Raw genomic sequence first — 25,728 nt, 5'->3', positions numbered from 1 at the left:
CGCCCTTATGTCTGTAAAGCCCTCAATCGCCCTTATGTCTGTAAAGCCCTCAATCACCCTTATGTCTGTAAATCTTTCAATCGCCCTTATGTCTGTAAAGCCTTCAATAGCCCTTATGTCTGTAAAGCCTTATACTATGCAATAAGGGCTTAAATTTCAAAGGCTGTGTACGGACTGCGATATTTTTCGATTCTTCATTAAAGAGAAACAACGCATTGTTGGCCAAGAAAAGTAGAAGTGAGAGGATGCAGCGTCCACACCCTAGCTATGGGTCTGAAGAAAAGACCATGTGCTTGGCAAATATATGGGGGTATATGGGGGTATATGGGGATATATGGGGGTATATGGGGATATATGGGGGTATATGGGGATATATGGGGATATATGGGGGTATATGGGTATGGTATTCAGCCATGAAGGTAATAGCGAAGAAACAGAAGAAATTCATGTCTACGCAACTTCAAAAATCTTTATTATTACGACTAAAGCTGAATAGTAACCGATATTTTAACTTATATTCTAATTGTGTAGTTCAAGAAAATATACATACCCTCCCCCCCCCCCTCCCCCTGGAGGCGGTTGGAGGTATGACCTCTCACCCCTCTGGAATTTCCAAACCCCTGGAAAAAAATAAATAAATCTAGCAACTGTTAAAATTTCTGGGCGTCTGAACCCCCCTCCCTCCCCGCAAGTTTTAATCCCCTCCATGGGGGGGGTGGGGGTGGGGGGGGGGGGGAGAAGGGGGGTATGGGTATTTTCCGGAACTACACATTTTAGCTTTTAGCTTTTTTCGTTATTTCGCGATCTAGATGGAAACATCCTTTCAAAATATACTTAAGTTGGTTATTCTAGATCGCAAAATCTTCAATCGAAAAAAAAAAAAAAAGAATTAGGTGTGTTGAACTTAGTTTTGCAAATATACTTCCTATTCTACCCTGTAAATAAAATTGATTACATAAGTTACATACTTAAGATAAATAATATTGTATACTTTTTATAAGAAAATGTAAAAACAATTTGGTCTCGGCTTCGCGGTAAACGAAAAAACGAAGGGATTAAACACCTCACTTTCACATCACCAAGTACTATAGATGTGTACTATAGTTTGCTCTAAGCTGTAGCTAAACCTGAACATCTTAAAGCCGCATTGTCACCAGTCTACTTCCAGAGGTCCAACGGAAACCTCAACCGTTAAAAGACAATAGAATCTATTAGAATCCGTGGTGTTTAACAGGCCATCCGCTCTAAATTATCAATCACATCCTCAAAGAAACTTCGAATAGACACACTGCGTTCACAATTTTGAAATATTTTTCGCGTTTTCTGTTAAAAAACCATCAGAGATTGTTACGTAATCGAAAGTTTACCGGAAGTAAACTGGTGGCAATACGGCTATAATACTTCAGTTTAGGTACTACTGTAAATGTTGATATAATATTTAATGTATTGCACATTATTTATTTTATCTTCTTATTGTTTTATGTTCAATTTTAGCTCTATAAAAATCAAGCACAAATATGTCGCATGAAAATATCCACGTTTACAGTCCTGTTCATAGACTATACTGTTCACTGCAAAACTATTTCCTAATGTCTGATATCATATGACATTATGAAAATATTATTGCTTAATCCTCTCACAGTATACAGAAACCACTATTCCTCCATATTCTCTTTGGCCATGTTTACCAAGATGAAAGGTCTGCTTATTTAGAAGGGTACAGGTACCTCTTCAGGGTCCGTCATAGCAAGGTCCATAACCTTCATGTTCCATTCAGTGAAGGAATCTGGAATAGAATGGTCAGGTTAATGAGGTTTTGCCAGAGAACTGTTTACTTACTAGAGATCTGCCAACCCTACATACATCTCTACAGGGGGATAAACATGATCATAAGCAGATATCAGTATTTAAAACCAATTATATAAATAATAAGAGACTTAAAATGTCAGACACATTGTTGCTTTTTATGAGGATACCCTAAGGGATGAATCAGTTATATTTCTTATCTATGGAATGGTAATAAAATACACAATACATGAACAGTACAGTGAAACCTCCATACATAACGACAGATCCCTCTAGATAACACTTTCAAAGTCCTGATTTCTGATTCTTCAATTTACTCTTTAAGTAGAACCTCCATACATAACGGACCTAAATTTAGGAGACAATCCCTCTAGATAACAAACACTTTTAAAAGTACTGATTTCTGATTCTTCAATTTAGTAAAAACTCCATTAGATGGACAGCTCAATAAAACCCATTTTTAGTCCTAAAGATGTCCATTATATGAGTGGAGATCACCAGCCCACATGCTTGGGGCCAGGCAGTCCTTGCGCATGTTGGATCAGCAAACATGCTGAAACCCCTGGAGGTTGGCCAACAGAAGTAGGAACCCAATGCACTGTGTTCAAGCTTGACTTACCAACCATGCGGAGGAACCATTTTGGGGTAAGATTGCTGTACACAAACAAGAAATAGAAGGGTAGTCCAGCAGCGATGACAGCCAGAGCTATGAGGGAGCCAAATGGGTCTCCAGTGATAGGGGCGACGATTAGGTAGATGGAAGAGATAGACATAATGATGGGCACCACAACCCACACCTGTGAACAAAGCAAGAAATGATAAAACATCTAAAGGGTCCTAACCAAAGAAGGAGACTGGAGGGGAAAGGGGTGTGAGGAAAATGTCTAAATTATATCTCTTATGTCTTACCTTGTCCCCCCCCCCCCCAAACTCAAAAACTGCTTCCCATATCAGCCCCCTCCCACCCACCCTCAGGATGAATACATAGCACTCCTCCTAAGGATAGATATCCTCTACATCTTCTAAAAAGTTTGCAGGGATGTTTCTTGAAATTTCATTGAATAACTGACAAAGTGGAGAAAATAGAAAATAATATTTGGCAAAAACTAGTTAATGCACTAAGTATCCTTTTCAAAGATGGGCTTCTAATAGCAGAGTTAGAAACATTAAAACACTTATCTGGTCCTAGCAAAATGTGCCTTAGGCATTTTTGCTATGTATCAGTTTCCATAAGTACTAACTCACCCTGTAAGGTCTGTGTTGATTTGGACGCTTATACCGCAGCCAAAGAAGAGACAGGAAAGTCCCACCATAGAAAAGCCATGCAGCGAAGCTGAAGAAGTCCACAAGAGTTGTAAAACTGCTTGTTTCTGGGATCAACATGATGACTGAGACAAGAGTCTGTGAAAAAGAGGTTGGCAAAGGTGACTAAAAGGTCATCATTAGATGATACAAGTGCATGAGCATAGCCAGGGGGTGGCCCAGGGGGCCCGGCCCTCTCCCCCCCCCCCCCCCTTCTAGCAGCCAAAAATACAGTAAACCTGTGAGACCTTAACTAAAATACACAAGAAATGCCTTTAAAGAGCCTTTTGGCCCCCCAATCTATTAAAAATCCTGGCTACAGATTTTAAATATGGTATTAACAGCAGCAAGGGTTTCATGCCGGCGGAAGCGCCTGCTTTTTTCCACCGAGTGCTGGCTTCTTTTTAAAAATGTCAACTTAAGTTTTATTTGACGTAAAAATTTAAAATAGCTTCCACCCCCTACTTATCAATCCCCACCACCTACTCTGAAAGTTAATGAAAGCCCTCAGCAGCAGCCTGCAGAGCATTTAATTAAGGAGTGGTTCTTATAAAGAACTACTGGTGGTATACACCCAACATTTTCCATGAGAACAGATTTTGCATCTAGGGCTTTTCATGTTATTTTAAGTGGAATGAAAAAGACAAAGTATAAGCAAAGGAAACAAACTTACAGTGAAGAGAAGTGATGGAAGTGGCGTAAACCGTTTGACGTGGATCATGGCTAGCAGCGAAGGCATGAGGTTGTCGCGTGCCGCAACATACAACAACCTACAAAACAACCAAAAATACAAAATGATTTAAAACAAGAGGGGCCAGTACACAGCTCTTATTTGATTGGGCAAATGAACAATATCCGCACCTCGACACAAAGAACGAGAAGAATAGAGAAAAAAAAAAGAACTTCTTTGAGGAACAAAGATAATAGGAGACAAAGCAGCTGCGTACTTACTCTTAAAATCTGTCTTGATGTTCTGACCATTGAGAAACAAATTTCTCGTGCAGGCATGTTTAAATGCATGTTACTTTTCAGTCTAGTATGAACCTGTAATAACTGCGTACCTTCCATTAGTCAAGACCATGCCGTTTACCGCGCCAAAGGTAGATGCAGCTACGAACAGAGGGACAATCCACTTGACTGGTCCCAGATACATGTTACCCACACTCTGAAAACATCAACAGCAAAAAGTGAACCGGTAAACTTTTACTGTTTCCAAAACCCATCTTTTGGAGCCTCTTGAAACGATGGCCAATCAGTGTCTCTCATTTTATTTTATTTTCCATAGCATATATATATATAGTATGTGTGTATTTTAGGGCTACAAATTAAGCTATAGTTATTTTGGTTACACTCATTTTAAATTAAGGTTATATCATTATTACGAAATACATAAAATGAAATAGTGTTGAGCGTTTGGGTAATGATAATTAACACTGCCACACAAGCACTTTAATGCACTTTAGATGCAACTGAATTTACACATCAGTGTGTACATGCAGTAGATATGACGCAACCTACAATAATGAGATTGTTAGCAGGCCAGTGTCCCCAGCGGCTTATGTATGTCCCCAACATAGGGGGCATGGACTTACCACGGCAACAGCCTCAGACTCCAAGATACCAGACGCTCCAAGCACAGTGATGTATGCAACATTAATCAACAGATAGCAAACAGTTATGAGGGAGATACCAATGATAATAGCACGAGGCATATCCCTGAAATAGACAGGCAGAAATTTGGTTAGCCATGTTCACAGTATAGACAGTTAACTTGGGTAACTTCAACTTGAACTGTTTCAAGAGTCAATGTTAGTGTTCCATCATATGACAGTGGGTCTATCAATGATTTGGAATACCAATGGCAAAAATGCATAATGAAAAAAAAATGTATACAACCTACCTTTCAGGGTGTTTCATTTCCTCAGTGCAGTAGTTGAGATTGTTCCTGTAAAGAATTGCTCATATAAACACGAGTTTCACTGTAGCTGTAAAGAAACTTTGCTTTCTAAGCTGGCAAATAAGACCAGCAACCTTCCTAACCATTGGTTTCTTTCTCTTATTTATTTTAAAATAGGATATCTATAATAGGATAACTAAAAAAATGAATAAAGCAGGGCCTTGTTGAAGTCATGTAACTCATCAACTCACCATCCATCAAAAGCCCAGAGACCAATGTAGAAAGCAAGGCCGATTTGTCCAATATTAGTTGTTGAGCCACTGAACCCATTTTGAAAGTGTTCTGTCTTACCTAGGGAAAAAACATCGAAGGTGGTTAAAGTCTAGAGACCACTTCCTTTAGCTATCCCTTGAGGGTCAAAGTTTATGTTAACCACACCCTTTTTGTTATCTCTTATTCTCTTGACGTCGAGCACATAAGTTTTTTTTTTATTTCAATGATTCAAGAAATCTGTTGAGATATTTCCAGTTGAATTTTGTAAATAAGCCTATATAAGATTGTATTTTCTATGGTTAATTTCTTCTGATAATTTGTATCAGTATAAGATGAAACAATAACAAAGGGCTCTTTAAGGGTGTTACCTACCACGACATAGCTCCACGATGCCAGTGATTGTCAGCATGGCGATACAAAGCAGCTTGGCATAGGTAAAAACATCCTGTACACGTGTGGCCCACTTGACACTCCAGCAGTTGACGCCAGTAACAACAACTAAAAACAGATTAAAAACAGATATGCAGGGATTTTTTAATTCAGCCGATTCACTAAAGACTCAACCATATACCAAAAGATTGAAAAATTTGAACGGATCGACCTAGTGTTTGCATGGAGTCAGAATAAAAATGTTTTTTCTCAAACACAATAATTTTGATATTTTCTTCACATTTTGAGGGCTGTGCACAAAAATTGGCCCTAATTCAGAGCTATCTTGAGCTAATTCCAAAAGACTAAAATGCTTATTGAAACACCTGTTTCAGAGTTAACTCCCCCCCCCCCCTCAAAACCTTCTATATATACAGCAGGGGTTTCATTAGGCCCCGGCGGCCGGCGGAAAAGAGCCAGCTATTTTCCACAGAGTGCCGGCTACTTTTTTTAAAGTATTGAACTAAAAAGATAAAATAACTTCCACCTCCTACTTATCAATGTCCACCACCTACTCTAATAGTTAAGCAATCCCTGCACAGTACATATCAGAACCACCAATCATCACACTTTACTTAGGAAACCAACCATGGGGATTTAAAGCTATCTTACTTAAACTTCTTGACCTAGTAGAACAAGCAGGAAAGCTATTACGCAAATAAAGCCTCGATGAAAGGCAGTTTCACTATGGTAACGCAGTTTTAGCTCAAGTATATGTCAAATAATATACTGGCACGCACAAAACACTATTCATAGTGTTTGTTATAGAATAGTAGCCAAACAAAACCACCATAAAATGTAGCCATTAGAACTCTAATTCCTGATTCCCACGCATAAGTAAATTGAAAAAATAATTTATATCAGCGATTTGAATTTTAAATTAGGTTGTGGTCGAAAGATGATGCAAGAAGAACTAAACGCGCCAAAGTGTGTCTTGCTTGATTAAACAACACACTATAACACACACCGATTTGTTTCAATTATTTCCCCCGCTTAGATCTTTTTCAGGTCACATTGAAGCCCTCAGGTATCAAATATCCAAGATTTTTGGAGACTCGCACAAAAATTGAAGCACGCTTGATTTTTTTCATCACAACTTTTTTTAACACGTGCTTTTTATAGACACGTTCCAGATATATCTCTCTTGAGACTAGATCACTACAATAAAACACAAAAACTGTAGTAAATTAATCACGTAGTAACAAAGCATGACGAAATTGAATTTTTAATCGGATGGTGGGTTTTTTGACGGCGAAATCAAGCGGGTCTTAGTAAGAGAAATAAATAAAATCGTGCCACGTTTTCAACACAACGTCTTTCACACAAACAGGTCTATTTGTATACGATTGAGAACAAAAATAAAAACATTATAGAAAAACTTTGATATGATAAATAGAAACCAATTTAAGTAGTTAAGGAAGGAATATTTTAGTTTCTTGTAAGGTTTTTTTATGCCATTTAAAGTACAGTTCAGTTTTGACTCACCGAGACAAACACACGCTAGAATTTTCACAACTTCGGGAGGCGGTGGGCAATCGGGGAAGAAAGGTTTGGCCACATATTCGCCGAAAATAAGCGCGATTATAGCCCCAGAGGCCGGGCGGATAATGAGAATGGACGTCCAGGCGAATAGATATGCAGGAATTCTGCCAAATGCCTCCATAAGATAAGCGTATTCGGCCCCAGATTTAGTGACTAAAGCGCCAAGCTCGGCGTAACAAAGACATCCCAACATCGCCAATATCCCACAACCCAGCCAAATGAGCAAAGCCAGGCCGATTGAACCGGCTTCTTTTTGGATTCCAGTTGGGGAAATGAAGATCCCCGAACCGATAACTGTGCCGGCTATGATTCCAATACCATTGACCATAGTAATGTTCTTTTTCAGGGTGATTTTTCCTCTTTCCGAGTCGGTAGAACCGGAGCTCGAAGATGATCCCTCGTCATCGGGAATCATTTTCTTCTCCTCTGGAAAACCGTTACCAAGAACGTCTTCATTGGAATCCATTGAAAGAATAGTTGATCGTAAAATGGATAACTACCAAGTTGTACACGAGAAATGTGACCGGGGTTTGAATGAATGCTAAAACCGTATCGAAAGAACACACGACTTTTAGAACCAAAACATTACGTGAATGAAGCCGGTTCCCGCGAAGCCAATCAAACATGACTCAAGTCCCCTCCTCTGATTGGTCCAAATGTAATTCTCTCCAAACTGTCCAATCAGATACGTCCGTTTTAGCGCCAAATTGTTATTCGAAGCAGCACGAGGCCACGGCATGCTTCGTCACGAAGCCTTTTATTGCATCATTCGCGTGAATTTCCATAAAATAATTCGCGTGTCTTGTATAATTACAAGAGACCATGATATACTGTCCAATCAGATGCGTCCGTTTTAGCGCCAAATTGTTATTTGAAGCATGATATACATCATGGTCTCTTGATAATTAGCAGTATTATCGTTGAGTGGGCTATGACCAGATTTAAAACTAAAATACGTTTAATCTTTTATCTTATAGCCTAGTGCATGCAGGCTATTACGGGAACACTCAATTCAAGTTCTTGTGAAATAAGAGAGAGTTCGAGCTTTGATTGCTCTTATCAGAGCGATGTTTTGAATAAAAACAATAGACAAATACATAAGTTATTCTGATTTTATTGATTCTATTCAGCCTGGGTTCTATTTTTAGGCCGGACGGAAGTGGAAGGCGATGAAGATGAAGAAAACAAAAGAGTACAAAATAATGATCACCAATTTAACCAAGCTAACTAAGGGAGTGAGGGTGTTTTCTTTTAATCAAACTTTAACTAGACTAACAATGGAATTTCCGCTGTCTGCTTATAATCTTCAACAATAAAACACAATTTTTTTCAGTAGTTTCAAATGTGTGGTAACGCGTGATATTATAACAATAGTTTGTGTTGTGTAACGTTTGGTTATACATTGAATAGGAGACTTGCGCTAAGAGATTGACATGACTTTTTGGGTGGCGAATACAAGCACGAACTCAAACTTTCAGCGGCGAAATAACAGCAACAAAAGCAACATTAGCTCTTTCGAATAAAGCCAGAAAGTTTTTTTCCCCAGAAAGGCAAATTTTATTTAAGGCCTTTTTTATTTCGTTCACTGACGTGACAGACGCAGTAATTTCTGTGTTTATTTTGTTTTGAATATGCCACCCAAAAGGACACGTGATTTCTTAGCGCAAGTCCACTATTTGATCGTTGAACACACTATAGATCCTTCATGCCACTCCAAATCTTTTCTTGAATAATTCCAATATAACTATCTACACTGAGCGGTTGACCTTCTATGAGAAATCCCCCTGTTGGGCGAAGCCGATTCCGTTAGAGATATGCTGAGGATCGTGATAATGCTAACAGGAAGCGCAATCAGTCAATACAGCAAATATCTTCCTATAAATCAGTATGAAGTTCCAAACCACATGTTGAGGAACGCCTTGTTGATGTGAATCTGAGTCCTGTCCACCATGATACAATGGCGATCGTCATCCTGTACGCAGGGAGCCAAAATCAATCAGGGCAGCTGTTATGATATTTGTGGAGAAGATGGGGAAAGGGATGAAGCCCACCCCACCCCCCTCCCCCTGTAGTGGGCAAAATCAATCAGGGCAGCTGTTATGATATTTGTGGAGAATATGGGGAAAGGGATGAAGCCCAACCCCACCCCCCCCCCCTCCCCCTGTAGTGGGCATGTGACACATCACGTGACAGAACAGATAGACACGAGCAAGAACTGGAAGACACGAGACCTGTTACAATTTGATCAGCCCTGTATTCATTTAGATTAAACCCAAGTTGAGTTCATGCACTAGCCTTTTAGTCCCCCAATACAACTACACCCCAATGTGTTCCCCCAAATTTTAGGTTTGTTAGCTAACTTTGCGAGACAGACAAAGTGACAACCATGCACCAAGCGGCGATACACCGTCCCAAAGAGATCAAGGCACTAAATACAAGGTAGGGGAAGGGTTTGGCTCAGTGACAAAGGGGGGAGGGGGTAATTTTTTTGTTGTTACAAATGCCTTTCTAGCAGCCCAAAGGGGGGTTCAAATGCCCTAAAACCTCCCCCTAGATCTGCTTATGGCAATGAGTTCTTTCAGCTTTTTAAAAGAATGCATAAATAAGAAATTGGTCATAAGCAGTAGATACGCATATATAATTTTCTAGTGATGTTCTAATTTCTCCTGAGACCAACTGCATGATCCTTTTAAGGATCGCTTACCTTTACCGAGACCTTAAAAGGTCTCGGTAAAGGTAAGCGACGTGTCCGCGGAAAAAAAAATATTGTCGCGCCGCAATTTTCACTACATGTACAAACTATATATCAAATGAAAGATAAAAGATTGAATTATCTCCTGCAAGTTTTATTTTTGCAATAGCTAATTCCGTGTTTAGGTTTTGAGGCCTCAAACTTAAAAGTACGGAGTTTACTCTAGAGCGTAATACACCTTGCACGTAATTGCATCTCAATGACAGATAGATGATCTACCAAAGTGTGTGAGGACTTTTTGTCATTTGACACTGTCAACAAAATATTACGAATCAAAGTTGGAACTCTCATTTTGGCGAAATTTGGACACGAAAAGTGCTATAAAAGCGATCTTCAGTCGAAAATTCCTCACACACTTTATGACATGGCATAATTATCTATCAGATACCGTAAATTTGAAGGCGATATCTTAAACGCAGTGTCTACTTGCACGGCTTCCGGTAAAGCAGGGGGGGGGGGGGGGAACTAGCTGCACGGCTGTCTCCCATTTTCTCGATTTTTAGCCTAAATAACAATTTTCTGGCTTTGAAAGACTTCCAGGATTATTTAGAACAGGCAAGCGATGATTTTAAGCCTGAAAAGCTATGAAACGAGCGGCCCGCAAATGCTCGGCACGGTATGAACGAAGCGTGGAGTTCGACACAGTCGTTTTCGCCATATTACAGCCGTGCACGGAGAGAGAAAAACTAGATGCACTTCCCTTTTTTCTTTTCGCCATTTTAAGCCAAAATGAAAAGTCCTGACTTTAAAAACCTCCAAGCTACACAGGTAAGAACTAAGTTGAAATATTTTCTGGCGCTAATCTTTGGTTATGGATTACTAAGACTTTTTTATCCACCAATTTCTGGACGATAGCCATCACTACCACTCTATAAATCAAAAATCCCGCCAATCCAAAAGAGGCCGTGCAAGAGCTCCATAAGCTCTTGGAAACGCTAGATGCACGGCTGTCACATAAATATCCGGTTCGCTTAAAAAAACTCAATCTAAAATCAAAATATTGAACATCTAAATTGTGAAGAATCGTTTCTAAAGGATCAGTAAAAATATAAACACAGCAATAAATTTCTAAGGCCCAACAAAACATAATAGAACATAACAACAAAACAAGTTGAGCAAAGCTTTGGGGGAGGGGAGGTTGACGAATTGCATTGAAAAGGGTATTTCTTACTTTTTTAGCCAGAATCTATACCATTTTTTTATTCTTATTCTTCCGTTTATTAAATAATCTACATGGCTGTAGCACGCCTCAAAATGTTGGCGGGGGGGGGGGGGAGGGGGGGGGTGGGGACAATACAGAAACATTAAGATAATATTAGGGGGACATAGCCACACCCCTACTGGTCATTTCCTTGTGCCCCACCCCCTGCTGCGGCCCTGATTTATTTACTTAATCAAATTTGTTTTATTTACATATTTATACCCATAATATGATATTGCATTTCTCTCTAATTAGGTTTACTTTGTTTTTTATCTATTTTGCTTGTTTGTTTGTTCCCCATATGATCTCCCTTGATTGTCCACGATTGCAGCTTATTTTACTGTGCGACCACAACCAATCCCAATAATGCAAAGTGGTTTCCATATGATCAAACATTGTTACACGAAATTACTGTCAATCACAAACCAGCTTTTATTATCAATATCATTATTATTATCATTATTATTATCATTATTACTATTATCATTAGTTGTTTGCAAGCAGCATTTCTTTGGGACTCTCTATTTCATTTGTGAAAATATAAATGAATAATAATAATAAAAATGGTAATAATAATAATAATAATGATAATGCTTGCCCTATCCCTATACTTTAAGACCTTTTCATAGGTCTACATACTCTTGCATGTTTTATACTGTTTGTGGACAAGAAATAAATTGGTTTGCTAACTGAATATCATTTGGACATTTAATAATAATAATAAACTATGTGAAATAAAGAACAACTAGGTCTAGAAAATTTTAAGAAAAACCCTGTGACTAGACCCTGATTTGCTGTCTCTAAGGGGTTCAAATTTCTGTTGACCACACCCACTCTGCTATCCTACACCTTACCAGGGGGGTCATGTAGAAGCTATCAGAAGATTTCACCTGATTGGTTTGAGGCACCACAGACAAAACAATAGAACATGAATACAATAGAACAATGAGGTAATCCAGTCAATCCTGTTAGGCCTTACGAGCAGACTTCTACACCTCTCAACCCGGGAGCTGGCAGGCGGAGCTGGCCTAAGAAAGTGGGGGCTCAAGGCAAATTCAGAGACAATTACAGGACTGGGTGACTTTTCTAGACTTCTAAAATGGTAAAAATTGATGGAATGTTAGGGAAAATAGCTTTCTTATACATATATTTACCTGTTTCGATACCATGCACTGATCTGAAAAGAGGAGGGTTGATGGCCCCCCTTGTGAAAACTTGTATGAAAAATGGCTCAATACTTCTGGAATTCTCCGCCCCTAAGTGATGGTTTATGTACAAGTTAGGATGGAAATATAATGGTGTCAATTCTGGTGTTGTGTAGGTTGTTGTAGTGGAAGGGGGAGGCTTAGTGGAAGGGGATGCTAGATGTGGCATACTGTACAATAAAGAAGGGACTCTGTTGTTAGTGTGCTGGTGATATGGCAGGAGGGCTGTTCCTAAAGGAATTTGTCATAAGTGAGAAAATATGCTCAGCTGTCTCTTAACATGGAGAAATTAATCAGCAGTTGGTGCTTAGGGAACCTAAGGAACCCTTAGGTGAAGAACTATGGAGCAGAGGAGCTTTATGCCAGGAGCGGTATGCAGCGGCTTAGCCAGGATTTTTAACAGAAAGGGCATTTTCGGCTAAGTGTCGAATTCCACGCTTCGTTTATTATGTGCCGAGCATTCGCATGTCAGCTTTTGCCAAAAATTTTTAAGCTCGAAGCCATCGCTTGACGGTTCTAAATAACAGTTGGAGGTTTTTAAAGTCAGGACTTTTAATTTTGGCTTAAAATGGCGAAAAGAAAAAAGGGCAGTGCATCTAATTTTTTTTTCTCCGTGCACGGCTGTTATATGGTTTAGACTAAAAATCGAGAAAATGGGAGACAGCCGTGCAGCTAGATTTTTTTCCTCCTTTACTGGAAGCCGTGCAAGTAGGCACTGTGATCTTAAAACCCGTTGCGAGGTTACCCCCGACAAACTTGAGTTCTTGCCTTAAAAAAATACGCTAGAAAAGTAAAAGATCTGGCGTAAATTCACAGTCAACAGGTCATGCTAAACAGCAAAGGCCCATTTTAGCCGTCTAAGAATGCGATTTATGGAGAAACATTTTTTTGCAAAAATGAAGTTTAAGAACTTTTGATACAGGTTTTGCAAAAACCACAAAAACAAACAGTAGTGTCAAATTTACCTTTACCAAGACCTTAAATTTGAATTTTTGTGTACAACCAGCCTGACCAATCCCCAGGTTTGTCCCTGGGGGAAAGTAAGAAAATGGTCTTACCCAAGTATAATATATGAAGACGGCTCCATGATCATCCCTGTATTCGACTATGTATTTCTCACCCTCCCTTGAGTAATCAACTGTTTATAACAAAATATACATGGAAATGATTAGGATGTGTGACCAGCTGCTAAATTGAAATTAATCAATCTCTTACCGTCTGGCTGTGAATTCTTTTTGGCACAAACAAGAGAACTGCAACATGTATTTTATTTGAAGTGAATAGGCACACCAATCCAGATCTTTTTAGCATAGGGAATTGAGGAAGTATCCATACAACCCTCCATAACTAACCCCTCATACCTCTAGGAGTATCTAAAATCTCCCTTACCCCTCAGGAAGTACTCCCTTCACCCATCTGGAAATACTCCTCTCACTCCACCAGAAGTATTATCTCTTGGGGAAAGAGAAGCCTTCGCCTCATCCCTCCAGATGTATCCTATTCCCCCCCCCAAGTACTCCAATAACTCCTGTCACCCCTCCTCATCCCTCCAGATGTATCCTATTCTCCCCTCCAAGTACTCCAATAACTCCTGTCACCCCTCCTCACCCCTCCAGATGTATCCTATTCCCCCCCCAAGTACTCCAATAACTCCTGTCACCCCTCCTCACCCCTCCAGATGTATCCTATTCTCCCCTCCAAGTACTCCAATAACTCCTGTCACCCCTCCTCATCCCTCCAGATGTATCCTATTCCCCCCCCCAAGTACTCCAATAACTCCTGTCACCCCTCCTCACCCCTCCAGATGTATCCTATTCTCCCCTCCAAGTACTCCAATAACTCCTGTCACCCCTCCTCACCCCTCCAGATGTATCCTATTCTCCCCTCCAAGTACTCCAATAACTCCTGTCACCCCTCCTCATCCCTCCAGATGTATCCTATTCCCCCCTCCAAGTACTCCAATAACTCCTGTCACCTCTCCTCATCCCTCCAGATGTATCCTATTCCCCCCTCCAAGTACTCCAATAACTCCTGTCACCCCTCCTCACCCGTCCAGATGTATCCTATTCTCCCCTCCAAGTACTCCAATAACTCCTGTCACCTCTCCTCATCCCTCCAGATGTATCCTATTCCCCCCTCCAAGTACTCCAATAACTCCTGTCACCCCTCCTCACCCGTCCAGATGTATCCTATTCCCCCCTCCAAGTACTCCAATAACTCCTGTCACCCCTCCTCACCCCTCCAGATGTATCCTATTCTCCCCTCCAAGTACTCCAATAACTCCTGTCACCTCTCCTCATCCCTCCAGATGTATCCTATTCCCCCCTCCAAGTACTCCAATAACTCCTGTCACCCCTCCTCACCCCTCCAGATGTATCCTATTCTCCCCCCCAAGTACTCCAATAACTCCTGTCACCCCTCCTCATCCCTCCAGATGTATCCTATTCCCCCCCCAAGTACTCCAATAACTCCTGTCACCCCTCCTCACCCCTCCAGATGTATCCTATTCTCCCCTCCAAGTACTCCAATAACTCCTGTCACCCCTCCTCATCCCTCCAGATGTATCCTATTCTCCCCTCCAAGTAATCCAATAACTCCTGTCACCCCTCCTCACCCCTCCAGATGTATCCTATTCTCCCCTCCAAGTACTCCAATAACTCCTGTCACCCCTCCTCATCCCTCCAGATGTATCCTATTCTCCCCTCCAAGTACTCCAATAACTCCTGTCACCCCTCCTCATCCCTCCAGATGTATCCTATTCCCCCCCCCAAGTACTCCAATAACTCCTGTCACCCCTCCTCACCCCTCCAGATGTATCCTATTCCCCCCCCCAAGTACTCCAATAACTCCTGTCACCCCTCCTCATCCCTCCAGATGTATCCTATTCTCCCCTCCAAGTACTCCAATAACTCCTGTCACCTCTCCTCATCCCTCCAGATGTATCCTATTCCCCCCTCCAAGTACTCCAATAACTCCTGTCACCCCTCCTCACCCGTCCAGATGTATCCTATTCCCCCCCCAAGTACTCCAATAACTCCTGTCACCCCTCCTCATCCCTCCAGATGTATCCTATTCTCCCCCCCAAGTACTCCAATAACTCCTGTCACCCCTCCTCACCCCTCCAGATGTATCCTATTCCCCCCTCCAAGTACTCCAATAACTCCTGTCACCCCTCCTCACCCGTCCAGATGTATCCTATTCCCCCCCCAAGTACTCCAATAACTCCTGTCACCCCTCCTCACCCCTCCAGATGTATCCTATTCTCCCCTCCAAGTACTCCAATAACTCCTGTCACCCCTCCTCATCCCTCCAGATGTATCCTATTCCCCCCCCCAAGTACTCCAATAACTCCTGTCACCCCTCCTCACCCCTCCAGATGTATCCTATTCCCCCCCCCAAGTACTCCAATAACTCCTGTCACCCCTCCTCACCCGTCCAGATGTATCCTATTCCCCCCTCCAAGTACTCCAATAACTCCTGTCACCCCTCCTCATCCCTCCAGATGTATCCTATTCCCCCCTCCAAGTACTCCAATAACTCCTGTCACCCCTCCTCACCCCTCCAGATGTATCCTATTCTCCCCTCCAAGTACTCCAATAACTCCTGTCACCCCTCCTCATCCCTCCAGATGTATCCTATTCTCCCCTCCAAGTACTCCAATAACTCCTGTCACCCCTCCTCACCCCTCCAGATGTATCCTATTCCCCCCTCCAAGTACTCCAATAACTCCTGTCACCCCTCCTCACCCGTCCAGATGTATCCTATTCCCCCCCAAGTACTCCAATAACTCCTGTCACCCCTCCTCACCCCTCCAGATGTATCCTATTCTCCCCCCCAAGTACTCCAATAACTCCTGTCACCCCTCCTCACCCCTCCAGATGTATCCTATTCTCCCCTCCAAGTACTCCAATAACTCCTGTCACCCCTCCTCATCCCTCCAGATGTATCCTATTCTCCCCTCCAAGTACTCCAATAACTCCTGTCACCCCTCCTCATCCCTCCAGATGTATCCTATTCTCCCCTCCAAGTACTCCAATAACTCCTGTCACCTCTCCTCATCCTTCCAGATGTATCCTATTCCCCCCCCCAAGTACTCCAATAACTCCTGTCACCCCTCCTCATCCCTCCAGATGTATCCTATTCTCCCCTCCAAGTACTCCAATAACTCCTGTCACCCCTCCTCACCCCTCCAGATGTATCCTATTCTCCCCTCCAAGTACTCCAATAACTCCTGTCACCCCTCCTCACCCCTCCAGATGTATCCTATTCTCCCCTCCAAGTACTCCAATAACTCCTGTCACCCCTCCTCATCCCTCCAGATGTATCCTATTCTCCCCTCCAAGTACTCCAATAACTCCTGTCACCTCTCCTCATCCTTCCAGATGTATCCTATTCTCCCCCCCAAGTACTCCAATAACTCCTGTCACCCCTCCTCATCCCTCCAGATGTATCCTATTCTCCCCTCCAAGTACTCCAATAACTCCTGTCACCCCTCCTCACCCCTCCAGATGTATCCTATTCTCCCCTCCAAGTACTCCAATAACTCCTGTCACCTCTCCTCATCCTTCCAGATGTATCCTATTCCCCCCCCCAAGTACTCCAATAACTCCTGTCACCCCTCCTCACCCCTCCAGATGTATCCTATTCTCCCCTCCAAGTACTCCAATAACTCCTGTCACCCCTCCTCATCCCTCCAGATGTATCCTATTCTCCCCTCCAAGTACTCCAATAACTCCTGTCACCCCTCCTCACCCCTCCAGATGTATCCTATTCTCCCCTCCAAGTACTCCAATAACTCCTGTCACCTCTCCTCATCCTTCCAGATGTATCCTATTCCCCCCCCCAAGTACTCCAATAACTCCTGTCACCCCTCCTCACCCCTCCAGATGTATCCTATTCTCCCCTCCAAGTACTCCAATAACTCCTGTCACCTCTCCTCATCCTTCCAGATGTATCCTATTCTCCCCTCCAAGTACTCCAATAACTCCTGTCACCTCTCCTCATCCTTCCAGATGTATCCTATTCCCCCCCCCAAGTACTCCAATAACTCCTGTCACCCCTCCTCATCCCTCCAGATGTATCCTATTCTCCCCCCCAAGTACTCCAATAACTCCTGTCACCCCTCCTCATCCCTCCAGATGTATCCTATTCTCCCCTCCAAGTACTCCAATAACTCCTGTCACCCCTCCTCACCCCTCCAGATGTGTCCTATTCTCCCCTCCAAGTACTCCAATAACTCCTGTCACCCCTCCTCACCCCTCCAGATGTATCCTATTCTCCCCTCCAAGTACTCCAATAACTCCTGTCACCCCTCCTCATCCCTCCAGATGTATCCTATTCTCCCCTCCAAGTACTCCAATAACTCCTGTCACCCCTCCTCATCCCTCCAGATGTATCCTATTCTCCCCTCCAAGTACTCCAATAACTCCTGTCACCCCTCCTCATCCCTCCAGATGTATCCTATTCTCCCCTCCAAGTACTCCAATAACTCCTGTCACCCCTCCTCATCCCTCCAGATGTATCCTATTCTCCCCTCCAAGTACTCCAATAACTCCTGTCACCCCTCCTCACCCCTCCAGATGTATCCTATTCTCCCCTCCAAGTACTCCAATAACTCCTGTCACCCCTCCAGATGTATCCTATTCTCCCCTCCAAGTACTCCAATAACTCCTGTCACCCCTCCTCACCCCTCCAGATGTATCCTATTCTCCCCTCCAAGTACTCCAATAACTCCTGTCACCCCTCCTCATCCCTCCAGATGTATCCTATTCTCCCCTCCAAGTACTCCAATAACTCCTGTCACCCCTCCTCACCCCTCCAGATGTATCCTATTCTCCCCTCCAAGTACTCCAATAACTCCTGTCACCCCTCCAGATGTATCCTATTCTCCCCTCCAAGTACTCCAATAACTCCTGTCACCCCTCCTCACCCCTCCAGATGTATCCTATTCTCCCCTCCAAGTACTCCAATAACTCCTGTCACCCCTCCTCACCCCTCCAGATGTATCCTATTCTCCCCTCCAAGTACTCCAATAACTCCTGTCACCCCTCCTCACCCCTCCAGATGTATCCTATTCTCCCCTCCAAGTACTCCAATAACTCCTGTCACCCCTCCTCATCCCTCCAGATGTATCCTATTCTCCCCTCCAAGTACTCCAATAACTCCTGTCACCCCTCCTCATCCCTCCAGATGTATCCTATTCTCCCCTCCAAGTACTCCAATAACTCCTGTCACCCCTCCTCATCCCTCCAGATGTATCCTATTCTCCCCTCCAAGTACTCCAATAACTCCTGTCACCCCTCCTCATCCCTCCAGATGTATCCTATTCTCCCCTCCAAGTACTCCAATAACTCCTGTCACCCCTCCTCACCCCTCCAGATACTTCCTTCACCACTCCAGAAGTGTCCCCCTCACCCCTCCAGACGTAGCCTTTTCCTTACCCCTCTAGACATACTCCCCCCATCCCTCCAGAAGTACCCTCTCACCCCTCAAGAAGTACCCCCTCACCCCTCAGGGAGTACACCCCATCTCACCAGAAGTGACATGAGGCTGCTGTAATACCTGACAGACCACATGTTTTTCTTGTGTTCGTCCTTGAAGACTAAATCCAATATGCAAGAGTCCTACAATGGACAATGGTTTGAGTATAAAATAAGACTTGCAACATGCCTTATTGAAAGACATATCTACCTTTAAAGTCCCCTTAAAGAGCTCAGTTTTCCATGGCAACCAAAGTGTCTCACCATGAAGTCTGCACACCTCATTATTAAAACTTGTGAAAATCACCTCATCTCCAGTGACATACCCTAAAAACACAGGTTATCATAAGGCACCTATCCTTATAAAATCAACAACTTACAGTGCATTATTTCCAACGTCACAAATAAAACAATCATCACTTTGGGCTGGCTAGCAGGCTTCCATAATCACCACCACCAGGGGCTGTGAAGGGTATACACTATTGGACACTAAAAAGTGGGTAATTACTACCAATAATCATCATCAAAAGCTTCCTTATCATCTTCAGTATCTTATCATCTTCATCATCATGACATCGCAATCATCATGTCTCCATCACCATCAAAACCCTGAAAAACACAGTGACAATCTTTTCACCAGAAATGTTCAGAATTATTATCACTTACCATCTCTTAAATCACGAAAGTGGTGCTCCAAAAAGGTCATATTTTCAGTCCTTAGCATGAGCTCGGCCGTGTAACCATGGAGACCTGGAAAAACAGCAGAAATCTTTAGTTTTAAGACACTACTAAAAACACAACAGTTTCACAAAGGTGTTATCATCCTCATTACCGTATCTTGGATCAATATCATCTAGGACAGGTACATGGGGCGCTATTCGGCAGACTCTGCAAGTCAAAAGTTGAACCAGTCTCAATATTGCACAATTTCAAAACAAAATAACTACCTCCCCCATAAACAGCATTGGAATTTTTTTATGAAAAAAACATAGTTTGTACACTCTGTCTTGTGGTGGAGAAGGAGAAAAAAAACCTCTTGGGGGGGTTGGATCTTTTCTGGAACTTCACATCACGAGCACAGCAATAAGGATTTTGCTGAATAGGGTTTTGCGGTCATTATATCATTATTGAAAAAGGATAGAATTTAGCCATTTCAAGAAAAGGAGACTTTTAGATATTGTTGGGACCAAGGAGGGGTACACATTTGCCACCAGACCCCTAGCTACCCGCCATTGAATCTTGTTCTAACACACACAGAAATTTCCTCCTGATAGCATGGCAGTTGATGGAGTAAAGGATGACTTACTGAGAGGATGAACCAAGGAGAATCCTGCGAGCCAGCTTATGGTGTGGTAAATTCACAGTAACAAATGCAATTTCACCACCGCCCTGTTAAGTAATTAAGAAAGGTTTACATGTTTGTGATCAAGTCAAATCAGGCCTGTAGCCTTCCAGGATGATTTTCAAGATAAGCTGTAATATGATCATGGATCTCCATAATAATCAGTCATACTTTCCATGATGCCTTCCAGCACCCTATGGTTGTCCCATTGGGGAGGTTGTGCAAGGTAACCAAATCATCATCTGTAAGGGCACTTTTTTGCTCAACAATGTTTTCTAAATAGAAAATTGGGTAATCAGTGGTGTAAATTAAAATAGAATAATATTATCATTTAATATAAAAATATTTTTTATAGAAAAAGTTTAAGATCATGCATTTAACATAAAAGAGCAAATATCAGGGCTCCTGGAATTACGCGCTTGTGCGGAAGCGCGTAATTTGGCTTTTTTCGCGTAATCCGGGTAATCCACAAATTTCCACATAATCCCGTGTAATTTAGCTAAATTTTGAAAGACAAAACATTTAAGTGCACAGCTGATGTGTTCTTTTAGGGTTCTTACCTCTATTTCTCGTAAAAAAGAGAAGATATTCTTTGTAAGAGTGCGATATTTCGAACTGAATTTCGAAAACAAATAAAATGACTAGGCGTTCTTTGCTAAACCGCGAAGGCCTAGGACTAGTGGCTAGGAGCCAATGAAAACTCGCCTTATATATTTTTGCGCAAAATAATAAACCCTTTTCGAGTTATTTCGTGCTTTCCTTTGGTACAAAATGTAGTTTGGGCGTAACAGTTGATATTCCGTGTAATTTAGCGCGTAATTCAGTAAAGAATCCTGCAAAATTTTGATTTTTCAAGAAAAATGTATTGCAAAATCCTGCGTAATCTAGAGCGAAATTATTGATTTTCCGCGTAATTTAGCAAAGAATCACGCTTAATTTTGAGTATTTGTCCGCGTAATTCCAGAAGCCCTGAAATATGTACTTTTTTGCACCTGCAAACAAATAACTTAAATATGCAATTCAAGGGGAGGATCTCCATAAAGTTACACAGGAATTATCAATCTTTAAGGGTATCAAATTCTACTATATGTATCCCAAAGGGGTTGTTAGAAGACCCTTCCAATCCTGCTTTCTCTGAGAGGGTGCTTTCCCTGAGAGGGTCTCATGAAAATGAAATGTTCAAAACTTATTTTACAGTAAATGTAAGTACAAAAGTCAGTGGCCTAATACTAATATGGCTAATACACTTTCTAACTAACAGTAATGATTTCTTTTATGCTTAAAAAAATGTTAAAAATATTTATGGATAAAAATTGGGACAAGAAATAATTTTTATAGGTGAGAAATTCATTCAACAAATTTTTTTTAAATATCATAGCTTACAACTACCTTTTAACTTCATGTCATATTGAAGAATTAAGGATCTTGTGGTTGCACTACAAAAATAAAATAAAAAAATAAACTTTTCCGAAAATAGGAAAAAAAGGGGCACAGGTATATACAGGTATATATAATCATAACCAGGGTAAGATTGGGGGAGAGGGGGGGCACAACACAGAAATATTGAGAGAGAAAATATTAGGGGACGCAGCCACCCCCTTCTGGTTATTTTCTTATAATTTTTGAAAATATTGGGGGGCACATGACCCTGGTGCACCACACCCTGCTATAGACCTGTATAAATACTAATAATAAGGTAAAAACAGAAGTATTGACAGCTGCACTGTACCTATTTTTGTGAGGAACCCACTCCTTGTTATAAAACACCGGCACAAAGGCATACACCCTTAAGTTTTTCAGTCTTTGTAGCGGAGGAAGGGTAACTGATCCCCAGTGTACAGAGACAGAGTGACGGTGATACAACATTCGCCCAACTGACACCCAGTGGTCATTTCCATTAGTGTCCATGAAACAGAGCTTCCATTTGACTGACAGAAACCTGAAAAAATTTAAGCTTAAGCATGAATGAATAAATTAGGGGTACAGATGGAAAGCTACCATGATATCTGTATGGGACATTTTTATGAGATCTATGGAACATTTTTATTTAACAACTAGAAAGTTTAAATTGTGTTGCTGACACCGCCTGAAATTCAGACTTGCTGCAAGAGACAGTAATAAATTAAAGATTGATTGATTGAAAAGTTGTAATCACTGGCTATATATGGGGGGGGCAAGCATCACACATTCCTTGTATTTATGGGGGGTGGAGGTAGGTGCCTTGTCCTCTGTAAAATTCACCCTCCACATGCAAGCTATAGCCATGCTATGCAAGCCAGGCAAGGCAGTGACTAAACTACTAAAACCTGTACATACGCTAAATGACCCTGCAGTCCAGGTTTTCCCTGATACACCCTTGGTCGCTGCTCTTTTCTGGGTTTCAATACCATGTTGTTCCTGGCTGTTATACACCTATAGAAACATAACAAAGAATGTAAATAGTCTGAGTTAAATTGAGGTATCCACTAAAGAAATGTTTTTTTCCATGACAAACCTTTTGATCACTTCCTTTTTCCAGTTAAACCCCTCTTCCTTTGTCTCTTCAAAGCTGAACAACTGCCGCACACCTAGTGGGACTTTAAGAAAGATGTTCTCCCATAGACAGCTATAATGAGAGGTGTCAGATTCAGTATAATAAGGCACATTTCTACAGAGTCCCTAATTTACCATGTTTGTATTTATGCCCATAGCATATGTGACAACTCATGCGAAAACGTACCTTAGAGCTTCTCAATTCCGCGAATTAACCCGCGAAACCGGCGCGAGCGTTCCGTGAAACGGGCGGGAGCATTCCGGGAGATAGGAGCGAGTGTTTCGCGAGCTTTTGCAAAACGGGCACGAGCATTTCATTGTTGAGTCGCAAGCACATAACGTAACAATTGGCAAAAGTGATGAATCTTTGAATTTCCAAAGTCGGTGAAACGCGATAGACATCTACTGATGTCTATACGTTAGAAGAAGCGTCTCTTAGGATAGAAGTAGTAAACATCTGAATAGTATTCGACACAATAAAGCAAGTATTTGAGTTTGGTTTCATTGAGATCTCGAGTGCTAGCAAGGGAATCGAACGGCAAAGTCGCTACGATGCTACATCAAGGCAATAGCGCTATTACCAATCGCCTCTTAAGGGATAGCTTGATAGCGACTTTGACAGTTTGACATCGGTCAGAAGATGTTTCGCTCAAAGCCTTGGTTGGTTCGGTCGAATTCCTTGGTTGGTTCGCTAGAAGCCATGTACTTGGTTAAGAAAACAATGTTTAAACATACTAACCATGGTTTAAATATATAGAATCGTAAATAAAATTTTATTAAATCTAGTTGTAGTAAAGTTATTTTTCTACATATACACTCAAACAACGATGCTTCTTAAGGTGCGTTCGGCTGGAGCAATGTAGCGATTGCGACAATCTTTTTTGGGGGGTCTGTTTAATACGCGAGTTTTTGAGCGGCATGATTTATTCGCCGCCAACAAAGACAAAGACACTCGGACAGCAACGCTCCCTTGGTTTGCGTTCGGCTCTATCTAATACGCTACTAATCTCTAGTAACTTACAAATTACCAGACTAACTATTTCGTATTTATTTCTGTGCGATTCGAGAGCGAGTACGATCTGTGAAAGTTTTTCAAGGTGCTTGGGTACTCTTCTAAAAAAGCCGTAACGACACAAATTATAGACAAAACCGTCGCTCTGTGCTGTGTAAAAAAAAATCCTCCTTTCGAAAAATCGTAGCTGACTAAGGATCAACTTGCTGGTCGCTATTCCGTGTCGTTTATAAGATACAACCCGCGAGTTGTGTTTAGCAAGTCGTGAAGCTTCCCGTTGTCAAGGCGCGAGCGTTCCGCGAGATAGGCATAAGCTTTCCGTTTTTTAGGCGCGAGCGTTTCGCGAGATGGGTGCGAGCTTTCTGTTAATAAGGCGCGAGCATTCTGCGAGAAAAGCGTGAGCATTCCGCGGGAAGGGCGCGAGCGTTCCGCGAAACGGCCGCGAGTTTGGCAAAACTCGCGGAAAACCCTAAGGTATGTTTTCACATGAGTCATCACATATTTTTTTTTGGGGGGGGGGGGATCAGGGGGCGAGGCTTTACCCATGGCACTAATACGATAGTGAAACTTTATTGAAATGTTTAAAGTCACCTTTCTGTAGTTAACTGTGACCAATGCCGACAGACTTGAGCACATTTCAGCAATTCTGAGGGACTGAGAAACTTGAAAATGCCTAAAAGGAGCTCATCCGGAAGCCTGTGAACACATCCAAACAAAACATCAAAGGCAACAAAACAACATTGACACCCTTACTAAAAAAAAAACAGCGCAGTTTAAAATAATAGTGTTTTTTTTAATTATAACTAGTCTAACAACTAGTCTACTCACTGGTCTGTCATTTAGGGGAGGAAAGGGGGACAGAAGGGGGGGGGTATAGCTAAACTGCTACCAGACTATGGAGAACGAATAACACTTTCTAGTTAAATGCTCAATTTCCAAAAAAAAAAGAAAAAAAATAAGAAATACTAAACAACTACATAGACATTTCCCAAACTTTATAGATTTAATAACTCCAAAAAAAAAAAAAAACACCACAGCATTGTAGCTCAATACATTTATGACTTAAATTTGCACAATCACACTTGTAAATGTTGGGGAATAATGGCCTATGTACATCTTTGTTCACGGCACTCTAATAAAATCTGTCTTTTTCTAAACCCTAGACAGTGATTTTCCAGCTCAGATATGAACAATTTGAAATCTTCCAAGTCTCCTTCCTACATTTTTTACCTTTCAAACATGCAATCTTGACCACCCTTGGCCTTGCTGAGAGTGGATCTCTGGTTGGATCGAAAAGTAGCTTGCGGGTTCTTTTGTGATTTAGATGGTGTTGACTTGGTCCTGAGATAAGAATACCCAATTTGTTTGGGTCCTCAAATAGAAAGGGGGAACAGAGGAATTTAGAGGTTGTAGAAGGTCGTGTAAAAATATGGAATTTGGAGATTGATTCTAATAAAATAAAAAGTAGCAGCGCTTTGGTGTGCAAAGAGATGCCTAATTCTTTACACCTATTGATACAAACTGCACGATATTCTGATGGAACCAGCCCATCTCTGGTGTACTGCATTTCTGAGTTAAGTAAATTGTTGAACTTCCTTGTTTTATAAACTACCGAAATACCTTTTATCCGGGCTTTCTTTTTTTGACTTGAGATAAGTGGACAAATGCTTCTGATGTCTTTGCTTGCTCGCCATATTCTCATATACTCTTGCAGCTAGAAGTTCTGGACTGTCAAAGTCGTCGCATATCTGTCAGTACGTTCTTGTTTTGCCGCCATTTTGTTGCTATTTTGCTGAGGTTGCCTGGGACGAGTAAGAGAACGAGTGGGGCTATTAACCCTATTTTTCCCAACCAAATGGTCACATTATAATCAAGATCTTTAAGTAAATAGTTATCGCAAACTTCGAAAAATGATTTGTTATAATTTTCGAACATCAACAAATGTACATTGTGTTT

At 41.7% G+C, this 25,728-nt stretch overlaps 2 protein-coding genes and 1 long non-coding RNA gene across 6 annotated transcripts; 1 reads left to right on the top strand and 2 right to left on the bottom strand.

Annotated features, from left to right (window-relative positions):
* Positions 1 to 451: 451 nt before the first annotated feature.
* LOC5513338 (b(0,+)-type amino acid transporter 1) lies at positions 452 to 8,000 on the bottom strand. Its single transcript, XM_001633558.3, has 10 exons — positions 7,193 to 8,000; positions 5,651 to 5,776; positions 5,257 to 5,356; positions 5,009 to 5,053; positions 4,701 to 4,824; positions 4,170 to 4,273; positions 3,782 to 3,878; positions 3,052 to 3,207; positions 2,426 to 2,603; positions 452 to 1,786 (listed from the first exon to the last, which is right to left on the bottom strand). Exons 1-10 carry the CDS (start codon positions 7,713 to 7,715, stop codon positions 1,710 to 1,712), a joined length of 1,530 nt encoding a protein of 509 aa, XP_001633608.2. The 5' UTR covers positions 7,716 to 8,000; the 3' UTR covers positions 452 to 1,709.
* LOC116618805 lies at positions 3,103 to 3,992 on the top strand. The gene is made up of 2 exons (XR_004296348.2): positions 3,103 to 3,230; positions 3,739 to 3,992. It is a non-coding gene; the product is annotated as an uncharacterized LOC116618805 (long non-coding RNA).
* A 345-nt stretch (positions 8,001 to 8,345) lies between the features above and the next one.
* Positions 8,346 to 25,723, bottom strand: LOC5507376 (F-box only protein 15). 4 transcript variants are annotated; one of them, XM_048720607.1, is made up of 16 exons: positions 25,393 to 25,721; positions 25,003 to 25,144; positions 24,364 to 24,468; positions 22,723 to 22,833; positions 22,545 to 22,640; positions 21,958 to 22,167; positions 21,618 to 21,664; positions 20,400 to 20,503; positions 20,193 to 20,275; positions 19,719 to 19,774; positions 19,553 to 19,636; positions 19,098 to 19,213; positions 18,969 to 19,030; positions 13,623 to 13,660; positions 13,466 to 13,545; positions 8,346 to 9,221 (listed from the first exon to the last, which is right to left on the bottom strand). In XM_048720607.1, the coding sequence occupies exons 1-16, from the start codon at positions 25,472 to 25,474 to the stop codon at positions 9,132 to 9,134; spliced, it is 1,506 nt and encodes a 501-aa protein (XP_048576564.1). In that variant the 5' UTR covers positions 25,475 to 25,721; the 3' UTR covers positions 8,346 to 9,131. The 4 variants fall into 4 exon arrangements, with proteins under 4 accessions (XP_048576564.1, XP_048576565.1, XP_048576567.1 ...); XM_048720608.1 differs by having other exon boundaries at positions 25,003 to 25,113; positions 25,393 to 25,720; XM_048720609.1 differs by lacking the exon at positions 8,346 to 9,221 and having other exon boundaries at positions 13,508 to 13,545; positions 18,941 to 19,030; positions 25,393 to 25,723.
* Positions 25,724 to 25,728: the final 5 nt, after the last annotated feature.

Source organism: Nematostella vectensis, chromosome 13, assembly GCF_932526225.1.
Source record: "Nematostella vectensis chromosome 13, jaNemVect1.1, whole genome shotgun sequence".
Classification (NCBI taxonomy): Eukaryota; Metazoa; Cnidaria; class Anthozoa; order Actiniaria; family Edwardsiidae; genus Nematostella; species Nematostella vectensis.
Note: the sequence above shows the minus strand (reverse complement) of the source record. Positions and strands in the feature narration are given on the sequence as shown.